This window comes from Myotis nattereri (genome assembly GCF_964212035.1).
Source record: "Myotis nattereri genome assembly, chromosome: 9".
Lineage (NCBI taxonomy): Eukaryota > Metazoa > Chordata > Mammalia > Chiroptera > Vespertilionidae > Myotis > Myotis nattereri.
Genome location: NC_138084.1, coordinates 8,109,245 through 8,131,989, shown reverse-complemented (window position 1 = coordinate 8,131,989; position 22,745 = coordinate 8,109,245). Strand labels below are relative to the sequence as shown.

General features: G+C 39.9%; 1 protein-coding gene across 1 annotated transcript in view; it reads right to left on the bottom strand.

Annotated features, from left to right (window-relative positions):
- The window catches only part of QSER1 (glutamine and serine rich 1), a 59,701-nt gene that overhangs the window by 13,268 nt on the left and 23,688 nt on the right, over positions 1 to 22,745 (bottom strand). Inside the window, exons 5-9 of the mRNA XM_081100421.1 lie at positions 15,286 to 15,614; positions 14,231 to 14,347; positions 13,557 to 13,690; positions 9,777 to 9,988; positions 919 to 1,056 (exon numbers count right to left, since the gene is read on the bottom strand). Of these exons, the coding sequence (XP_080956547.1) occupies positions 919 to 1,056; positions 9,777 to 9,988; positions 13,557 to 13,690; positions 14,231 to 14,347; positions 15,286 to 15,614 (930 nt within the window). The remainder of the gene's footprint in view (positions 1 to 918; positions 1,057 to 9,776; positions 9,989 to 13,556; positions 13,691 to 14,230; positions 14,348 to 15,285; positions 15,615 to 22,745) is intronic.

The following is a 22,745-nucleotide window of genomic DNA, read 5'->3' as shown; positions in this document are numbered from 1 at the left end:
GAAACAGGAACGATGAGAGAGAATCATTACTGACTGCCTCTGCACACCCCACACTGGAGACGGAGCCCACAACCTGGGCACGTGCCCCGACCAGGAATCAGACCACGACCTCCTGGTTCAGGGGGTGATGCTCAGCCCGAACCACACCAGCAGGGCTCATTCCGTCTTAGCTGTCCCTGGTACAGACTAAAGTAGCTGAAGGCTGAGTATTAGTGAGCAACATCAGCGATGCGAATTATAAGTTTATTTCATATGTCAATTTTATCCCTATTTTATTATAATAGAAAATTACTAAAGTATAAAGAAATATTAATGAATGTAACCCAATGCATATAGTTTTACTACTAATAGATTAGAAAATAATTACTGTGATGTATCTTTTACTGGACACAAATATACAGTTTTAATTTTTATATCATTATCTGATTCATCTTTCCAATTACTGTATCTGGATCGTTCATGATATACATGAAATATTATGAGGATAAAGATTCCGCAGTTGAAAGAAACTATTGGTTAGTTACATAATTTTACTATGAATAGAAATCAGTAAAAGTGCATCCAATATAAAGTTGTTCAAATATTCAGAAAACTCATGAAAAGATATTACCATTTTACAGAATAGATATATATCATGGATTTGGTTTTTTTAATTAATTAATTATTATTATTTTGAAATTTATATTTATTGTTGAAAGTATTACAGATGTCCTCCCCCTCTTTCTCATTGACCTCCTCCCACCCTGCACTGCCCCTCCCAGGCCTACACCACACTACTGTCTGTGTCCATGGGCTATGCATACCATTGATTTGTTAATGGACAAAGTATAGGTATATGTTACAAAAACCATACATTAAACACATAACTAAAACACAAGAATAAAATAGATCCATAAAGTACTACTTAGCAGACTGTACCATTGCTCTTCTCTAAGGCTTGCATTGTGTCAGGGTCCAAAGCAATGCTAACAAGCAATTCCATGTAACTCTTAAAGGTTTCCTTCATTGCTCTTGTGTTCAAAAAACGAGTGACAAAGGGAGCTGGATGATCAAATTCTGGGAGGGAGAAAAGATGAAATATTAAATATTCTTTCCTGACAACTTTAAAAAGCAGGTTTCTCTATAACAAGACTGTATAAGCAGATGAAAGGATGTAGATAGAATTTCTCAAATTAAAATGGTTCTCCCACTCTGCCTTTAAAAACACCTGGGTGAGAGAATTAGAAAGCTTGTTTATACCTGCGAAACAACCGCCGCCGCGCCCCTCCCCCCCCCCCCCCCCCCGATTGCTAGATTTATTAAAACATGATCTTTTGACAAGGGATGGAAGTTGCAATGAAGCTTAATTATACGTTATAAAAGGTTCCTAGGTGACTCTGAAGCCCAACACCAGTCCAGCCTCATCAGAACCTATTTCTCCTCCCTGGGCCCTATCACAGATAGGAGAAGTACATATAAAATGCTTCTGCTATGAAGTGTGATGATTATCTCCAGGAAGATCATCCATATAACTGTTTGAGTCATAAAGTAAACTAGACATCTTTTCCCTATGGGACACCATTATTAAAAAAAATAATATTGTATTGATTTTTAGAGAGAGGGGAAGGGGAGAGAAACATCAATGTGCAAGTGCAACACTGACCGGCTGCCTCCTGCACGCCTCCTACTGGGGACAGAGCCCATAATCCTGACATATGCTCTGATCAGGAGTAGAACCAGCAACCTCCTGGTGCATGGGATAACACCCAACCAACTGAGCCACAGCAGCCAAAGCTGGGACACCATTTTTATCTAAAAGAATGACTGACAGACACACCATGCCTATTCAGACTTAAGTATGCAGCAGACATTTTCTTAAAAATCAATGCAGTGGCCTTAGCTGGTTTGGCTCAGTAGATAGAGCATCAGCCTGTGGACTCGATTCTGGTCAAGGGCACGTTACCTTGGTTGCAGGCTCCCGGTCCTGGTGGGACAGGAAGCAACCAATTGATGTGTCTCTCTCACATCAGTCTTTCTCTCTGTCTCTCCCTCTCCCTTCCACTCTCTAAAAATCAGTGGAAAAACATCCTAGAGTGAGGATTAAAAAAAATTTAATGAAGTGAATCTATCACTTCAAGGAAAACAACTAATGGTATTTGTTGCCAATAATAAAAATTGAGGTTTCAAGTGAAAATTAGAATTCTGGAAAAATTATATCTACCATTGTCCCAATACTTAAAGACTTCATCAATGAGAACAGAGGTGATATTAATAAATGTTATTTTTGATACTATAAAAATATGACATAAATGTAAGAGGTAAAACCATAAAACTTTTAAGAAAATATAGGAATAAATATTTATGACTTGGGACTTGGTAATGGATTCTAAATATAACACTGAAAGCAGAAGCAACTAAAGAAAAATTTGGTTTCATTAGAATTTCAAACTTTTGTGCATTAAAGGACATTATTTAAAAAGTGAAATGGTGCCCTAGCCCAGTGATGGCAAACCTATGACACGCATGTCAGAGGTGATACGCGAACTCATTTTTTTGTTGATTTTTCTTTGTTAAATGGCCTTTAAATATATAAGATAAATATCAAAAATATAAGTCTTTGTTTTACTATGGTTGCAAATATCAAAAAATTTCTATATGTGACACGGCACCAGAGTTAAGTTAGGGTTTTTCAAAATGCTGACACGCCGAGCTCAAAAGGTTCACCATCACTGCCCTAGCCAGTTTGGCTCAGTGGATAGTGTGTTGGCCTGTGGACCGAAGGGTCCTAGGTTCAATTCTGGTCAAGGACACATGCCTGGGTTTCAGGCTGGATCCAACGTGCAGGAGGCAGCCAATCAATGATTCCCTCTCATCACTGATGTTTCTATCTCTCTCTTACTCTCCCTTCCTCTCTGAAATCAGTAATAATAAAAAAAAGTGAAAAAAAAAGTGAGATGTCAACCTACAAATTGGAAGAAAATGTTTTTAAATTACATATCTGATAAGTGTTAAATATCTAGACTACATAAAAAACACCCACAACTCAAGAACAAAAGGAAAAATGACCCAATTTAAAAATGTTCAAAGGATTTGAATAGACATTTCTGCATAGATAAGCAAATGGCAAGTACATGAAAAGATGCTGAACACCATTAGAGGTTAGGAAAATATAAGTCAAAACCACAGTGAGACACCACTATAAATAACAAGTGTTGGTATGGATGTGAAGAAATTGGAACCCCCATGCATTGCTGGTAGGAATGTAAAATGGGCAATGATAGTGAAAAACAGCGTGGCAATTTCTCAAAAAACTAAACATACAATTGTCACATGACTCAGCAATTTCACTTCTAGGTATATACCCCAAAGAATGGAAAACAAGGACACAGATATTTGTATGCCAATGTTCATTGCAGAGGGGGAAACAATCCAAGTGTCTATCAAGAGATTAAAAATTAAACTAAATGAATGTATATACAGGTGGATAAACTTACAATGGGATAGTACTGGACCATAAAAAGGAATGAAGTTCTAATTCATGCTATAATATGGATGAACCTTGAAAACATTATGCTAAATGAAATAAGCCAGGTACACTTATATGAGATATTTAGAATAGGCAAATTCATGAAGACAGAAAGTAGATTAGAGATTACCAGCAGCTGGGGGAAAGGGAGTTAATGCTTATAGTTACAAAGCTTCTGTTTGGGGTGATGAAAGTTTTGGAAATAGTTGTGATAGTTGCATAATAATGTGAATATAATTAATGCTACTGATTTGTATACTTAAAAATGGTTAAGCCCTAGCCGACTTGGCTCAGTGGATAGAGAGTAAGCCTGCAGACTGAAGGGTCCCAGGTTCGATTCTGGCCAAGGGCACATGCCTGGGTTGCGGGCTCGATCCCCAGTAGGTGGCGTGCAGGAGGCAGCCGAATGATTCTCTCTCATCATTGATGTTTCCATCTCTCTCTCCTCTCCCTTCCTCTCTGAAATCAATAAAGAAATATATATATTTTTTAAAATAATAAAAATAAAAACAACTTTTTAAAATATGATGAAAATGAAATAGAATATGTACATCAGTGAGCAAACAAGTATCTTCACATGACAAATGAAAGTTATAAAATCATTCATAGATCAAAGATATATTCAAAAGGTAAGATGAACCAATAGATCTTAATGTAACAGGAATGAAAAGCTGAAGAAACTACTACTACTCAAGTTTGTCAAATAAAAAATTTCCTTGAGTAACAAAAATATCCATAATTATCTGAAAAGGTAATTAAAATACTCCTCCCTGTCCCAACTACATATCTATGTAAGGCTGAGTTTTCTTCATATACTTTAACCAAAATAATCTATATTATAAAAGGCCTGTGGCCGTAACGCCCAAAGACTGAACTCACCAGGAGTTGTATTGATGGGTCCTGCGGTCGCTGCGGCAGGCAGGACTTGTGGGTCACCAGGAGGTGCATGGAGCACCTCTTGTTTCCCCCCAACCCCGAAAGCCGCTCACGGTGGCAGGGCCTGCAGCTGGGGGCCCACGGCTTTCAGCAGCTAGTATATAATAACAAACTGAATGTAGAAGCAAATATGAAAATGCTACTCTTCTAAATACTGTTAACTTAGGAAAATACAGTTGTTACAGAACTTAATATCTAATTGGTTTATTTTAAAGAAATATTTTTAAAATTTGTTTTAACTGATACTTAGTAAATATAAATAATAGAAAACCTAAGTATTTTGGAATCCTCACTCTATCCTCACTTAAAGATTATAAGAAGTTTTTGTTTTTTTTAAATATAGTTTATTGATTTTTTTATAGAGAGGAAGGGAGAGAGATAGTTAGAAACATCGATGAGAGAGAAACATCGATCAGCTGCCTCCTGCACACTCCCCGCTGGGGACGTGCCTGCAACCAAGGTACATGCCCTTGACCAGAATCGAACCTGGGACCCTTGAGTCCGCAGGCCGACACTCTATCCCAGGGGTGGGCAAACTTTTTGACTCGAGGGCCACAATGGGTTCTTAAACTGGACCGGAGGGCCGGAACAAAAGCATGGATGGAGTGTTTGTGTGAACTAATATAAATTCAAAGTAAACATCATTACATAAAAGGGTATGGTCTTTTTCTTTTTTAGTTTTATTCATTTAAAAGGGGCCGGGTCCGGCCCACGGGCCGTAGTTTGCCCACGGCTGCTCTATCCACTGAGCCAAACCAGTCAGGGCTATTAAGAAGTTTTGAAATAAATAGGTTGGAAACCAAAAGCCTGTTAATTTTATATTTATTATTAATTTTTGCCTTCTTGCCCTGGCCAGTTTGACTTAATGGTTAGAGCACTGCCCCGCAGACTGAAGGGTCTTGAATTATCAGTCAAGTGCATGTACCTAGGTTGCAGGTTCCCCAGGCTCGATCCCTGGTTGGGGCAGGAGGCAACCAATAGATGTGTTTCTCTCACATCAATGTTTCTCTGTCTCTACACCTCCCTTACACTTTCTCAAAAAAAAAAAAAAAGTCATGGGAAAAATATCCTCAGGTGAGGACTAACTACATTTATTTTATCTTCTTTTTAAGTAGTACTAAAAATGTTTGCCTAACTTTAAGTGACACCTAGTGGTTACTCAAATTACCAATGAAAGAAAAATATTATTGTGATTGTTTTTTGGCAAATTTAGTGTATGCTCAGAACCCATACCTCTCTATTCCAAAGAGTAAGTAGGCCTGGCCAGTGTTGCTAAATGGTTAGAATGTGTCGGATCACCAGCCCAGCCGGGCGCATGCAGAAAGCAACCAATCAATGTGTCGCTCTCACATCAATGTTTCTCTCTTTCTCTCTCCTCCTTTCCCTCTCCTTCCCTTTCACTCTGTCTCTTAAAAAAAAAAAAAAAAATCAATGGAAAAAATGTCTGTGGGGGGGCATTAACAACAACAAAAAAGTAAGTAGGAATGTTAACTGCAAAAATTATGCCTTCCATACATACTCAAAGCACTGAATTCCTTTATAAATTCTGATACGCACACTTCTAAACAACCATTCCTAAGACGCTTTTAAAAACAGTACATTTTAAGTCAACTTTTGCCCTGAGGAAGAATTTTTATGATTCTATTTCAATTCAAATAATCTCTAAGATTACCTACCAAGTAATGATACTTGTTATGTGAGAAACCATTCTGGACATCAAACAGTAGCCCCCAATAACCAATTCATCATTCGAGTTCTGCTGAGATTGCAAACTAAATTTCTCAAATGTGTCTCCTCTCTTCCCTCCATCCCTGCTGCCACAACTTAGGTTCAGATTTTCAATTTATATCTAAACTATGATGTCTTGTAATTCAATTTCAAAGTTCTCATGTTGTTTCCTACTTAAATCCCTACAAGGGCTCTCCTTTGTTTACAGGATCCCAAGTTTTTAGCTTTAGCATGGCATACATGGTATTCCATCAACCTTTCATCTTTTCCTTCCTACCTTCAACTTTATGCTCTAATATAGAAGGATCAGCAAACCTTTTCTGTAAAGAGCCAGATGGTGAATATTGAAGCTTTAATGGTCACATGCTCTCTGTAATAACTACTTAAATCTGTGGTTGGAAAGCAACAGTATGAAATATGCAAATGAATCGGCATGCCAATAAAACTTTATTTATAGACTAGGTTGCAGATCCTATTTGGCTCACTGTCCAGAGTTTGCTACCTCTGCTCTAGACCACGGAACCATTTGAAATTTCTTGCCTATTGTAATTATACAATAAGTTTGATGGCTAATGAAATGTGTACTGACATTTTCTTGTGTTTTACAACTACCTGAGGTTTTATTTCGAAGAAAGTAAATATTTATGTATAACCTACATAAATGCTCTTTGGTGTTTCCAAAATTTTTAAGAGTGAACAAGGGTTCTAAGGTAAGAAAAATTGATAACTGATTTATTTCAATCTTTTCATGTTATAAAAGAGAAGTAAAGCACAGAGAGGTTACCTAGCTTAGCCATGGGCAACTGGTTGGCTGGTGGCAGTATGCATTACAGTATACTAGAGGCCTGGTGCACGAAATTCATGCACAGGAGAGGGGGTGTCCTTCAGCCCAGCCTGCACCCTCTCCAATCTGGGACCCCTTTGGGGATGTCTGCCTGCCGGTCAGGCCTAAACTGACAGACATCCCTCTCACAATCCAGGACCACTGGCTCCTAATTGCTTGCCTGTCTGCCTGCCTGATGGCTCCCAACTGCCCTCCCCTGCCAGCCTGATTGCCCCCAACTGCCCTCCCCTGCCAGCCTGATTGCCTCCAACTGCCCTCCCCTGCCAGCCTGATCACCCCCAATTGCTCTCCCCTGCCGGCCTGATCGCCCCTAACTGCCTCTGCCTTGGCCCCCACCACCGTGGCTTTGTCCAGAAGGAAGGCAGGATGATTGGAAGATGTCCAGTCGACCCGGTCTAATTAGCATATTACCCTTTTATTAGTATACTAGGGGCCTGGTGCACGAAATTCATGCACTGGGTGTGTGTGTGTGGGGGGGGGGAGTGTCCCTCAGCCCAGCCTGCCCCCTCTCACATACTGGGAGCCCTCAGGCGTTGACCCCCATCACCCTCCAATCGCAGGATCGGCCCCTTGCCCAGGCCTGATGCCTCCAACAGAGGCGTCAGGCCTGGGCAGGGGACCCTCATTTCCCCCCATCACTGGTTCTGCCCCCAGCCCAGGCCTGATGCCTCTGGCCCAGGCGTCAGGCCTGGGCAGGGGACCCCCAGACCCCTCCAATTGCTGGCTCTGCCCCTTGCCCAGGCCTGATGCCTCAGCCAGAGGCGTAGACCCCCATCACCCTCCGATCGCCTGATCGGCCCCTTGCCCAGGCCTGACGCCTCCGCCAGCGGTGTCAGGCTTGGACAGGGGACCCCCATCTCCCCCTGATCACTGGCTCTGATCCCCGCCCAGGCCTGAGGCCTCTGGTCCAGGAATCATGCCTGGGCAGGGGACCCCCATCTCCCTCTGATCGCTTGCTCTACCCCCCGCCCAAGCCTGACGCCTCTGACCCAGGCTTCAGGCCTGGGCAAGGGGACCATCATATCCCTCCAATCCCCGGCTCCACCCCCCACCCAGGCCTGATGCCTCTGGCCCAAGCATCAGGCCTGGGCAGGGGACCCCCAGCCCCTCGCCCAGGCCTGATGCCTCGGCCAGAGGAGTTGACCCTCATCACCCTCCGATCACCAATCACCGGATCGGCCCCTTGACCAGCCCTGAGGCCTCCAGCAGAGGTGTCAGGCCTGGGAAGGGGATCCCCAGCTTCCCGCGGTTGCAGGCTCCGCCCCTTCCCAGGCCTAACGCCTCTGGCCGAGGCATTGGGCCTGGGCAGGGGACTCCCAGCTCCCCGCGATCTCCCGCTCTGCCCCTGCCCAGGCCTAACACCTCTGGCCGAGGCATCCGGCCCGGGCAGCGGGGACCTGCAGTGGCAGCGGGGGGCGCCGCGGTCGCGCGGGCTCCGCCCCTGCCCCTGCAGGACGCCTCTGGCTGAGGCGTCCGGCTCGGGCAGCGGGGACCCGCAGCTGCAGTGGCCCCGCGATCGTGGGCTCCGCTTTAGGGCCAGGCAAGGGACCCCTAGCTCCCGGGACTGCCAGCTTCGACCGTGCCCAGCTCCCATCGCTGGCTCCACCCCTACTTCCTGCTATCACTGGCCAGGGCGGCAAAGGCGCCTGATTCTCCGATCATGGCTGGGGGGCAGGGCAAAGGCAGCCCCAGGGCCGCCTTTGCCCTGCCCCCCAGCTCTTAGCTCCCCCCTGGGTTTCCGATCACTGTCAGTGGCAGGGGGCTTCTTCCTGCTTTCCCTTTCGCCTCCCTGCATTGTACCTACATATGCAAATTAGCTGCCATCTTTGTTGGCAGTTAACTGCCATCTTAGTTGGCAGTTACTTTGCATATAGCCCTGATTAGCCAATGAAAAGGGTAGCGCCGTACACCAATTACCATTTTTCTCTTTTATTAGTGTAGATGATTGATAAAATCCCATATATATATGAATATCCTATTTAATGAGGAATATGCTAATTATCCATTATGCCCTGAGGTGTAACGACCAAGCGCATCACAACCAGATCACGGATCAGCAGGAGGGTGGGCCAGCAAGGTACAAGTGGGCTGCAGAGAGCAACAGGAGAGTAAGGGCAACAAGCTATGAGGGGGGGCAGGGGGAGATACAGGAGGGCGGCAGCGACCTACTGGCGCACGGATTCATGCACAGGGCTACATACATACATATACACTATATAGAGTTTCAGAGTTGCTGCTTCCTAGGCTTATTTTACTCTTCTAGCATAAACACAAACTCAGACATTCAGAACTAGAGCAGTGGTTCTCAACCTTCTGGCCCTTTAAATACAGTTCCTCATGTTGTGACCCAACCATAAAATTATTTTCGTTGCTACTTCATAACTGTAATGTAGCTACTGTTATGAATCGTAATGTAAATATGTGATATGCAGGATGGTCTTAGGCGACCCCTGTGAAAGGGTCGTTTGACCGCCAAAGGGGTCGCAACCCACAGGTTGAGAACCACTGAACTAGAGGATTCTTAGTAAATCATCTGAGAACTGGCATTACTAAGGTCTTCTTCAGTTCACTGCTTTTTCTACTTCACAAGGCTATATGTGTGGGCAAACTGACCAGGGAAAGTGAATTTATTTTTATAAAAGTCTGATTAGGTAGCTAAACCTCCTAAAGATAAATAAATATTGAATCATCAGCACTACTGCTTCTCCCCATTTATGTAGAAGATGTAAAGTAATTAAGGTACTCATTTCATGGAGAACTCACCCTCATTACTACTACTAGAATGGACCTCAGGAGATGAATCAGACTGGGATGATGAAAATTCTTCTTTCCATTTCTTTCGTTTCTTTGGTGGTGGCTCAGCCTTTACTTTTAGCTGTTTACCTTTGGGTTTCATGGAAGGGGCTTTTGTAGTCGTTTTTGGTGGTGGAGGATCAGAAGTTTTACTGCTATTACTAGGCTTCGCCTGAACAGTTCTGTAATGTTATAAACAGACTTCATTAACACACTGAAATCTTGTCAAATTAAAATAAATTAGAACAAATGAAAAAAACAAAAACAAAAACAAAAGAGAAAGACTGGAGAACACTTTCACTTCCTCAACAATAGCTCCAAAATAAAGTCCAAGTCCTATATCTCTCCAATGCTGAATCCCCCAAATTCTCTTGAAATGCATTCTTTACTGACATTCAATACTCAGTTACTAAGGGACTATTAATTCAGTCCCTATTTCTCTCTCTTCACTACCCCCTCCCTTTATGAACTAATTTTCCCAAATATGAGGCTGTATAGCACAGGGGTGGGCAACCCTTGGCATGGGTGCCAAACATGGCACGTCAGTAACTTTTGCTGGCACGCGAAACCCTCTCTTATAATCTTCCATTTACAATTTTTTTCTTAATATCAACTTTTTTATTTTTCAGATAAATTCAGTGTAGGTGCATCTTAGATAAATAAGTAATTTTACATAACAAGTTATCTTAAAGACCATAGACATAGATTGACGAGAGAGGGGAAGAGCAATTTCTATGCCTTTGCCTTAACTCTTCCTGCCTTCCTAGATCCAACCAGTGTTTTGGTTTCATCCACATATGCTTGTGAATCTTTGTTCTCAGTGATGAATTTTAAGTCTTGTAATAGGAGTAGCCTGAAGGATGAAAGCAGTAGCTCGTGCATATCTCTGAAGGTCACGAAATATAAACCTGATGTAAAATCTGTCATCAGTGATGCAGCAGCAAAAGTCCCACTGATAATATCAAACGGAGTCATAAAGTTTTCTGTCGGACTATCAGTGTACATGTATACATTAAAAGATAAATGTATTTTTCATCATCATATACTGTGTTTTTGTCGCTCGAATGAATTTTATTATTTCTTCAAGGTTCTTCACATACATACACCTTAGGAGATATCAAGTAGGCGTAACATGTTCTCAAAAAATTAGGGTTGGCACGCAGAAGAATTTTGAGTCAGAGATTTTGCAGGTTTTGGCACGCACTCACAAAAAGGTTGCCCACCCCTGGTATAGCAGATGACCAGTGGGCTTTGGGAAGTAATACATGATAAACCCTTCAAAGCTACATCTAGCTGTGAACATAAAAAACTCTCACATGTGGTGTAGGTTTTGATGTGGAGACCCAACTGTATCTGTCCTGGAGCCCCTTAAGAAGATCTACTATAGCCCAAGCTGGTTTGGTTCAGTGGATAGAGCAACGGCCTGCGGACAGAAGGGTCCGGGTTCGATTGCAATGAAGGGCACATGCCTGGTCTCTGGGCTCAATCCCCATAGGGGGCATGCAGGAGGCAGCCAATCAATGATTCTCTCTCATCATTGATGTTTCTCTCTCTCCCTTTCTCTCTGAGGTCAATAAAAATATATTAAAAAGAAGATCTGCTATATACGAGTGCTAGAGATTTAAATGGATCAAATTCCATTATAAAAATAAGGTGGGCTGTTTCCAATAAGTTGGAATTTTAATCAACTAGACCTTCCTAGCACTAGATTGAGAATAACTAGTGCAGTGGTTCTCAACCTGTGGGTTGCAACCCCTTTGGCGGTTGAACGACCCTTTCACAGGGGTCGCCTAAGATCATCCTGTGATATTTACATTACAATTCATAACAGTAGCAACATTACAGTTGCAACATTTCGTTGCAAATAATTTTATGGTTGGGTCACAACATGAGGAACTGTATTTAAAGGACCAGAAGGTTGAGAACTACTGAACTAGTGTATCTCCTTTCCCATACAGACCACAGGGAATGTGGCTAGGTAGGTCAGTGTCCTTCCAGATTCATGCTGCCAACAACTCAGTTACATTAATATGATGATAATTCTATTGTACACTTGCTTAATAATATACACTGAGTGGCCAGATTATTATGACACCTGACGTTGGTAGGCAAATTAGCTATAATTTTGCGCTGAAGTTGCTAGAGGGCCAGATCATTATAAATAGGGAAGCAGGTTGTGTACCACAACAGAAGTGATTTTTTCTGAAGATACGGGTAAACAATGCGATTTAAAAGCCTTTGAATGTGGGATATATATTATGATGAGTGGCCAGATTATTATGACCACCTGACGTTTGTAGGCAAATTAGCCGTACACTGCATCATATGGGATGTGAAGCCAAAAGCCTGTTCGAACATCTTTGCTATCTGCAGTTACCAAGATAAAGCATCTCCAATTCACACAGGAACACAAGGATTGTGGACAGTCGAGCATTGGAAAAAAGTCATGTGGTCCGATGAATTACATTTCCAGTTGCATCATGCAGATGGCAGAGTGAGAATTTGGCAGAAACAGCATGAAAGCATGCACCCCACATACATGAGTACAACCCTTCAAGCTGGTGGGGGCAGTGTTATGGTTTGGGGCATGTTTTCCTGGCATGATTTGGGCCCTTTAATTCATGTGGAACAATGTCTGAATAGCACAACAAACCATTATCATTTTCAACAAACCATTATACTTTATGTATAAAAAAAGATTGTCTTACTCTAGGTCACAAAAAGCTGGACTCAAACCTTGACTACAAATTCTTTTTCTTCTCACTTCTTCAAAAAGAATTAATTATTCGCTAGGGCTGAATTTTTAGACTTGTATATAATGGGGGGGAAATCTGTCTCTTTGATATAATTCTTTTTTTTAACATATTTTATTGAATTTTTACAGAGAGGAAGGGAGAGGGATAGAGAGTTAGAAACATCGATGAGAGAGAAACATCGACCAGCTGCCTCCTGCACACCTCCTACTGGGGATGTGCCCGCAACCAAGGTACATGCCCTTGACCAGAATCGAACCTGGGACCTTTCAGTCCGCAGGCCGATGCTCTATCCACTGAGCCAAACCGGTTTGGCTGATATAATTCTTTATACAAGACATCACCAATAATAAGCTCTCCAATAATTACTACACAAACATCTATAATAATTAAAGCGTAATATGCTAATTAGACCAGACATCCTTCTGAGTGACTTTCCAGAAGAAGCTGGGACTGGGAGGGAAGCCCAGGTCCCGGGTGCCTGCTGGTTGCCGGAGGGAAGCCAGTGCCGGCAGCCAGGGGAAGGAAGGCCTACTCTTTTTAAAAAATATATATTTTATTGTTTTTTTTCCAGAGACGAAGGGAGAGGGATAGAGAGTTAGAAACAATCAGCTGCCTCCTGCACACCTCCTACTGGGGATGTGCCCGCAACCAAGGTACATGCTCTTTTTTATTTTAAATATATTTTATTGATTTTTTACAGAGAAGAGAGAGCGTGCTGCCCGCCTGGCTTCCATGTGGCGCCGCTGGGCAGCACAGAGGCCCAGGCTGCACCCTAGCCCATGGCGTCCGTCCACGTTAATCGCATCTCTGCATGAAGACGGGCGCTGTGACTCAGGCGGAGAGGGCGCGTGGGGGCCCAGGAGGCCAAGAGGTCAGCTGGGACCTGCCCTTCCATGCCAGATGCTTGCACTTCGATCATCAGCCAGGTGTAGGACCACACCCCTGCACTAATTTCATGCACCGGGCCTCTAGTATTATATCAAAAAATAAATACCTGCTAGTTTGTGAAGGCTTACTTCTTGGCTTTTTGGAACACACTCTGACATATTCCTTTTTGTTTGTGTTTTCAATGAACTTCACATATATCCTTTTGTATTTACTCTTTGCGTCTCCAAAATATCCAAGGTACTAAGGAAAAAGCAACACTTTGAATTACATAATTATACATTCTGTACATAGAATATCACTTTGTCAGCTTGAATGTCACATAACCATCCTTCACGTTTTTCAAAATGCAGCTCTGGGCAGGCTAATTGCACCCTTAATAAAAGTGATCCTAGGCTAATTCTTAACTGCAGGCTCATACACAGAAGCAATTTCATTTGGTTAATTATTAGATATTAACTTAATGCTATTAAATAAGTACATAAGTATAAAAGAATAACCTCTGTAAATCTTCTGGTAAATCGGGATAATCAACATTAAACGTCTCTGAGCCCATCTAAACTCTTACCTTCCACCAGCAAAAAGATTATGACTCACTTTATTGTGGTGTTCTGAAACTGAAGCTGCAATATCTCCAAGGTATGCCTGTACTCTGTTATTCAGATTTTATGCTATTTAATAAATGCTCAATATAAAATATATTTAAATTTAAATCATTCTATATTTTCCACAGGATCACTGTCAAAAAATAGGAAAGCTAATATAAACAAACATTTTGCTTACACTATTTGTAGCAGCAAATTCTCTTTGCCCAACTCGAATTTCAGGAACAAACTTCTGTAATAAAGCTTTCTGTACTTTCCAAATAGCTGGCGGTTCTTTTCCTGTTTTTAAAGCCTCCTATAATAAGCAGAATTAATTACATTTATAAACACTAGCAACATATTCTAGATTTATAGAATCTTAGAGCTAAAAGGAATCTTAAAAACCTATCTAGAGCAACCTTTTATCTTTTACCTTAGCTGAATTTTTATAATAATTCATATAAGCTGGCTATTCAGTCTCTGCTTAAATTCTTCCAGATATAGGGAGCACACCAACATGCAAAGTAGCCCATTACCCTTTTGTATAGCTATTGGAAAATTTTTCTGATATTTTCATGTATTACTTATGCAATTTTATAACAGTAAATACATATTTAAAAAGACAATAAACAAACATGCTGAAATAATAACAGCAGTTAATTGTGAATGGAATATAGATAATTTGAATTTTGTACTCATTGTACTTTTTAATGCTGTTCCTTTCCACCCCAATTAAAAAATAAAACCAAAGCAAACACACAGAAACTCAAACATAAGTTTTCTTAAACATAGATAAAATTTTCTTGTGTGAAATTGTAAAGTTCTACTCATGGTTCTATAATTTGAAATTATAAAAATAAGTCTAATTCTACTTTTACATTATACTCCTGTTATTTTCTTTAAACTTTAAAATTAAATAATCATTTTCTCAATCTCCTAATAGTATACAATTAGTTGAGAGCCTTGAAAAAAAAAATTAACATTTCAAAACTGCTCTAGTCGCTAGTACATAAATGCAACATATTGACTAGTCAGAAATACATAAGACTCAGATACAAGTTAAAATTATTTTAAGTTATTTTCCTTTATATAATATCTGGTATATACTAGTGATTTTATTATTGAACAATTATAAAGAATATAACTTTATGAATTTCAAGCTAGGTACATACTACTGAAGTCATCATGAAAGCTAAAATAGTACATTCCCACTAAACTATACATAGCCTTTATACCTGTGAACATTCACATCACCTTAAAAGTCTCTATGTCTTCTATCTTTACCACAAACTCATCACGCTCTCTGTATTGGCCTTCTCCTCCACTTTCTGTGTTCTCATCATCTGTAAAACCTTCTATGGCAATAGTGTCTTGTCCTTTTGCAAATTGGTTTGAAGGAAGACCATCAAGTTCGATGGGCTTTGGGAGTTCTGTAGAGCCTTTATTTTCCTGGATATTTACTGCAGATGAAGTAGAGTAGAGAGGTTCTTGCTTAATTGTACCCACAGAGGTGGAGGAAGTAGTAGAAGTACCAGTAGTATTGGCAGTTAGGCTAGTAGTTACCACCTGTAGGGCTTCTGAAACTAGATCAAGCAAATACAAATAAATAATAAAAATAATTAAACATAACAGTTTAAAAAGAACAATTATTTTTGCCTAAAATTATTTGAAATGCCCAGCTTATGTGGCTCAGTGATTGAGCATCAACGAACCAGGAAGTTAAGGTTCGATTCCCAGTGAGGGCATATTTCCGGGTTGTGAGCTCGATCCCCAGTAGGGGGCATGCATGAGGCAATTGATCAATGATTCTCTCATCATTCATGTGTCCATCTCTCCCTCTCCCTTCCTCTCTGAAATCAATAAAAAATATATTTAAAAAAGTACTTGAAACAGTCAAAAACTGCAGAAAGAAATTAAAGAATGGTTGTTAATTTTCAATAATCAAAGTGGTGGGCATTACAGACTGAGAACCTCCATCGACCTACAATGACCCTAAGTCCACTTAAGTAATATAAAGATATTTTAAAAAGAATAGAGTCACAAAAGTGATGCAAATTAAGTAAGGGTCAGCTGACCAAAGCTGTGAAATATTCCTAGAAGAACAGCCAATTGTATGTAGGAAAGGAAAACAACAACCCAAAAATATTCTGAACCAGCTCTAGAAGCCATAAAATAAAAATGATTACAATGTAATAATACGAAAAATTGTATGCTAACAAATAACTTACATGAAATGGACAAATTTCCTAGACACAAACTACCAAAATAGACTCAAGAAAAAACTGAATTCTGGATAGACCAGTGATTTTTTTCTTTTTTTTACTTTATATATTTTATTGATTTTTTACAGAGAGGAACGGAGAGGGATAGAGAGTTAGAAACATCGATCAGCTGCCTCCTGCACACCTCCCACTGGGGATGTGCCCGCAACCAAAGTACATGCCTTGACAGGAATCAAACCTGGGACCTTTCAGTCCGCAGGCCGATGCTCTATCCACTGAGCCAGACCAGTCAGGGCTAGACCAGTGATTTTCAACTGGTGTCATAAGAATTTTAAAAACATGCAGTATTTAGTCAGGGGCACTGACCTCTTTTCCCTTAGATTATCAAATTTAAAAATGACAACAGCTGCCCTAGCCAGTGTTTCTCAGTGGGTTGAGCTTAGCCCCATGCACTAAGAGGTCACCAGTTTGATTCCTCGTTAGGGCACATGCCTAGGTTGTGGGCTTGATCCCCAGTAGGGGGCATGCAGGAGGTAGCCAATCAGTGTTGATGTTTTTCGCTCTCTCCCTCTCCCTTCCTCTCTCAAATTAATAAAAACATTTTTTAAAATGACAACAGCCATCGGTGGGAACGAATCAAAATTATACCTATTTTTTTTGTCAGATCAGCAGGAAATATACGTTTGGTATGCCGTAGAATTTTAGTAATTAGTTTATGTGTGCCATGAGATGAAAAAGGTTGAAAATTATTGGAATAGACCAATAACAAATAAAGAGAATAAAAGAACTTTTAAAACATCCCACAAAGATAAAGATAAGCACATGCCTAAATGGGTTCACCCAACAGTTTAATAAGAATACGAATCCCTGCTAAATTCCAAAAAATAGGAGGAAGTACTTCCAGACTCATTTTTTGAGACTGGTATTATTCTAATACCTAAACCAGACAAAAATACCATGAAAAAAAACTATAGATCAGTATCCCTCATGAATATATACACAAAAATCTCCAAAACAAACAAAGAAAAAAACTCTGAGAAAATCTACCAACATAAAAAAGAATGACCCAAGTGGGTTTTATCCTAGGAATGCATGCTTAGTTTAATATCTGAAAATCAACCAATCATCATATTAATATAAAAAAGTACAAAAACCAAGGATCATCTATCTCAATGAGCACAGAAAAAGCATTTGACAAAATTCAGTATCATGAATAAACACTTTCATGATACAAATACAAACTAAAAATAGAAGGGAACGTCTTCAACCTGATAAAGGGTATCTATCTATAAAAAATCCAGTTAATATCACACTTATTAGTAAAGGAATAATTCTGACTTTCAGTCTTATTATTTAAGAAATATATTTCATGCCTAAATTGGTTTAATTATACAAATCACTGTACTTTTATGTTTGAAAATTTCCATAATTAAGCAAATATTTTTTTAAAGTGTATAACTTCCAAACAAGTAGAGAGATAAATGTATAATACTGTATGGTGTTCTTTATATGAAGTTTTAAAACAAGCCAAAACAAAAGTATAGTGTGTAGGGATGCATACACAGGTGGTAAAATGATAGAAGAAAAGCAAGGAAGTGATTACCATCCACCTCAGTGATTAATTCTAAAGGTTATGAGTTGGGTTTAATTTAATATTCAATTTATTTTTGTACTTTTTTGCTTTCTAATGTGTAGAATTTAATGTCATAAGTTTTCTTCTTTGCTCCACATTCTTGGTACATCCCATTGGTTTTAAAATACAATGCTCCACGGTCCTTTCTAAGTGGTTTGTCACTTCAGTTCTGGTTTCCTTTTTAAGCCATGAGTGTTTAGAATTGTAACAAGTTATTTAGAAGTTTTTAAATAAAAACTTTTTTTATTTCTTTATATCTTTCTTTTTTCTTTTTGCCTGGCCGATGTGGTTCAGCTGATTGATACATAAATTGGTTTAATTACGCCAATCACTGTACTTTTGTTTATGTTTGAAAATTTCCATAATTAAAAGTTAAGCAAATATCTTTTTAAAAGAATATATAACTTTCAAATTAATTGAGGGAAAAATGTAAAATACTGAACAATGATATTGCTGTATATGGTCAGAAAATATGGCTTAAATAATGTCTGCATTTTCAAATTTATGGAAATTTTTATGTGTTTTTCCTGTGTGTGTTATAGTCCATATGTGAGTTTTATTTCATAAGAAAAATGTTCTGAAAGAAAGAAAACAGAGATATGGACAAATACACTAAATATGCTACCAATAATAAAATTAGTACAGCAATATTAAAAACAGAAATGGGAAATTAAATGGGGAAAAGAGATATTTTATTATGATAAAAGAAATTTAACTATAGTAAAATTGTATGCACCTGATTACATAGGTTCAAAACATATCAAATAAACTGTATTCGATAAATAATTAAATGTAGTTGGAAACTTTTAACACACCTTTTTCAGGAATCAACAGATCAAGCAATCTAAAAACAAATAAGGATAGGGAGGATTTTTAAAAACTTTTTTTATTATTAAACATTTCAAACATACACAAAAGTAGAGAATACAAACCCTCGTGGTACCATAGCTCAGTGGTAACAACCATGAACATTTTGGTATACTACTTTCATCTACCCATTTATCACATAGTGAAAAAGGAGATATAAAGGATTTAATGAAACCTATTACCACTTGTTACTCATGGAATTTATAAAAATTGACCATTTACCCAGCTACTAATAAAATTTCCATACACTTAAAGATGCAGACATTATTTAAGCCATATTTCCTTGATAATAATATAACAGGGCCACAAGTCAGTAACAAAAGAATACCAAAAACAACAACAAACACCAAAACCTGCTAGGAAATAGTCAAAAAACCACTATTCTTAATAACTTTTGGGTTAAAAAGGAAATCAAAACTGTAATGACAAACCATTTAGAAGGGACAGTGAGAGCATTACAAATTGAAACCAGAGGGATAGAGACAGAGTGTTGTGCAAAAAAAAAACAACTAACACTTCAATGGCAATAGTTAGAAAGTGAGCAAATACAAACATGAAGTATTATACTCAAGAAGCCAAAGAGAGAATATTAAATTGAAACCAGGGAACGTAGGAAAAAAGAACCGATTAAAGCGAAAATTAAGAAAAAGTGAGTAAAAAATGATAAAAGAATAAAAAAAGTACTTAGGTTTCTTGAAAAGACTCATTAAATAGGTAAACTTTTCACAAATCAACCAACAAAAAGATTCAAATAGTCATTTAGAGCAAAAAAGAACATAATTACAGAAATAGAGGGGAATAAAAACTTATGAGGGAAGACTTCGCTAGGTTGCTAAGTAGGTTAGAGCTGTCCTAATACACCAAGGTTGTGGGTTTGATCCCCAGTCAGAGCACATATAAGAAGCAATCAATGAATGCATAAACAAGTGGAACAACAAATAGATGTTTCTATCTCTCTCTCTCACTCTTCCTTCCTCTCTTAAATCAATAAAAAGTTTTTTTTAAATGTATAAGGAATACTATGTACAATTTTATAACAACAAACTTTAAAATTAAGCAAAAGGGATGATTTTACTAGAAAATATACCTTTCTTAAATTGACCCAGATAGATCAAACTACCTCAGGAAAAAACTGCAAAGTCCCAGACATATTCTTAGAAAGTTTAACCAAATCCCTATAATATGTAATAAACTTCAAAATATTCCTGAATACAAACAAGAATAAGACAAAAGAAAACTAGTACAAACTAATCTCATTTATGAATCTAGGTCTAAAATCCTATATAATAAAAGGCTAATATGCAAATCGACCAAACAATGGAACGACCGGTTGCTATGACATGCACTGACCACTAGGGGGCAGACACTCAACAAAGGGGGAGCACCCACAGGGGGAGCACCACTCTGCCAGAAGCCAGGCTCAAGGCTGGCGAGTGCAGCGGCGGTGGCGGGTGCCTCTCCCACCTCCGCCGCAGCGCTAAGGATGTCCGACTGCCGGTTTAGCCCCGCTCCCCACAGAAAGCGGGCCTAAGCCGTCAGTCAGATGTCCCCTGAGGGCTCTCGGACTGCAAGAGGGTGCAGGCTGGGCTAATGGAACCCCCCCACCCCCCCCACCCCAAGTGCACAAATTTCATGCACTGGGCCTCTCGTCTATAATAATAAAAGCATAATATTCTAATTAGACCGGAGGAAGCCAGGGCTGCGAGGGAAGCCCAGGTCCTGGGTGCGTGCTGGCAGCTGGAGGGAAGCCGGGGTCCGGTGCCTGCCGGTGGCCGGAGGGAAGCCCAGGTCCCAGGTGCCTTAGGGAAGCAGGTGCCGGTGGCTGGGGGAAGGAAGGCCTACTCTTGCACATCACTCTAGTTCCAAATAAAATACCAGCAACTTAAATTTTACAACGGGTTAAAAAAATTCATCATGACCAAGTAGAGTATGGTAGAATTTTTTTAAAAAAAGGATTTAGCAATAAGAAATCAACTGAGCCCTAGCCGGTTTATCTCAGTGGATAGAGTGTTGGACTGCGGACTGAAGGATCCTGGGTTTGATTCCAGTCAAGGGCACATACCTCAGTTGCAGGCTTGATCCCCGGCCCTTAGTTTGGGTGTGTGTGGGAGGCAACCAATCCATGTGTCTCTTTCACATCGATGTTTCTCTCTGTCCATGCCCCTCCCTTCCACTCTCTCTAAAAATCAATGGAAAATATCCTTGGGTGAGGATTAACAAAACAAAAAAAAAAAAAGGAAAAAAGAAGTAAACTGAATTCATAGTTAAAAACTTTCTGATGAAGAAAACTCCAGATCTAGATGGTTTCACTAGCAAATTCAGCCAAACATCTGTGGAAGAAATACTACCACCAAATCTTTTACAGAAAATACAAAAGAAGGGAACACTACCCAATTCATTTATGAAGTCTGCAATAACCAGATACCAAAACCAGACAAATGAATTACAAAAAGGAAACTACAGTGGGGCCTTGACTTACGAGTTTAATTCATTCCGTGACGGAGCTCGTAACTCAAATTACTCGTATGTCAAATCAATTTTCACTATTACAATGAATTGAAATGCCATTAATCCGTTCCAGACACCCAAAAAACACCGCAACTGTTTTGTTAAATGTTTTTAAAAAAGAAAAATGTATTTAAAAATAACGAATATTGTATAAAAACACAATACTGAACAATAGAATGTAGTGCAATAAACTTGTTTTATTAAGTTTAATGTACAGCATTTACCTTGGAGATCAAACGACTTAAAGATGCTGATGGAGTTGGAGGAGAAAGGCTGAACTGAATAACTGAATAACTGAATCTTATTTGCTGATTTTTGCCCTTTTTGCCATGCTTTCATCACTTTCACCTACAGGAGTTTTCGATAAAAACCTGTCCAATGAGATCTGTTTCATCCTCCCTTTCAGAATATTTCTGAAATGAGTTAGGCAAGTGTCATTAAATAGCTCCATCACATGCCCAGTTGCAATTTTTTCTGGGTGTTTCTTTTGAATAAAGTATGAAAGTTTCTCCCACATTTCCAACATTTCCTTTATCTCACTTATAGAGATAACCTCCTCTTCCTCCTCCTCCTCCTCCTCCGTGCCATCTATTTCCTGCAAAACCTCCGTGTGCTGCTGCTTCTGTAGCTCCTTTAGCTCCTGCGTTGTCAGTTCCTCGGAGTGCTCCTCGATGAGCTCGTTGATGTCACCTTCCTGTATATCCGCGCTCTCTGCCTCACCATGTCTGACAACGGAGTGAATGCCGGTCCTCTTTTTAAAATTTTCGAACCAGCCCGACTGGCTTTAAACGGCTCGCCCGATACCTCGTCCATTGAAGTGCCTGGGGTCTGCTGCAGCAAATCAGCGTAAATAGCTCGTGCCTTCTCGCAGATTATAGCCTTCGTCACGGTATCTCCTGCGAGCTGCTTCTCCATTAACCACACCATTAGCAGCTTCTCCATATTTTCATGGATAGATGTCCGCTGTTTAGAAATTATTGTAACACCCTTGGCTGGAGTTGTAGCTTGTATCAACTCCTTCTGCTTCAGTATGGTGCAGATCGTAGAAGTGCTACGTTCATACCACTTCGCCAAGTCGATTACACGCACACCTTGGTCATGTTTTTCGATAATTTCTTTCTTTAATTCAATGCACATCATCCGCTTCTGCTTCTTAGCACTGTCCTTCACACTTACTTTCTTCAGATCCATGGCTGAAAAAACCAAGTTTTGCAAAATAACTGCAAGCACAAATGCGAGCAAAACACTGATGCTTCAACCAAGAGCTAACCGCGTAAAGTGAGTGAGTGAGACACGTGATGCTGGACTGATGTTGTGGCGTTCACTGTGATGTTCGCTGCGCCAACTAGCGGTGGGGTATTTGAAGCTGGCTTGTAACCCGAATTTTAGCTCGCAACTCATAGCAAAAAATCAGCCAAGAGACGGCTCGTATCTTGAAAAACTTGTCAGGACACTCGTAAGTCAAGGCCCCACTGTATATACTA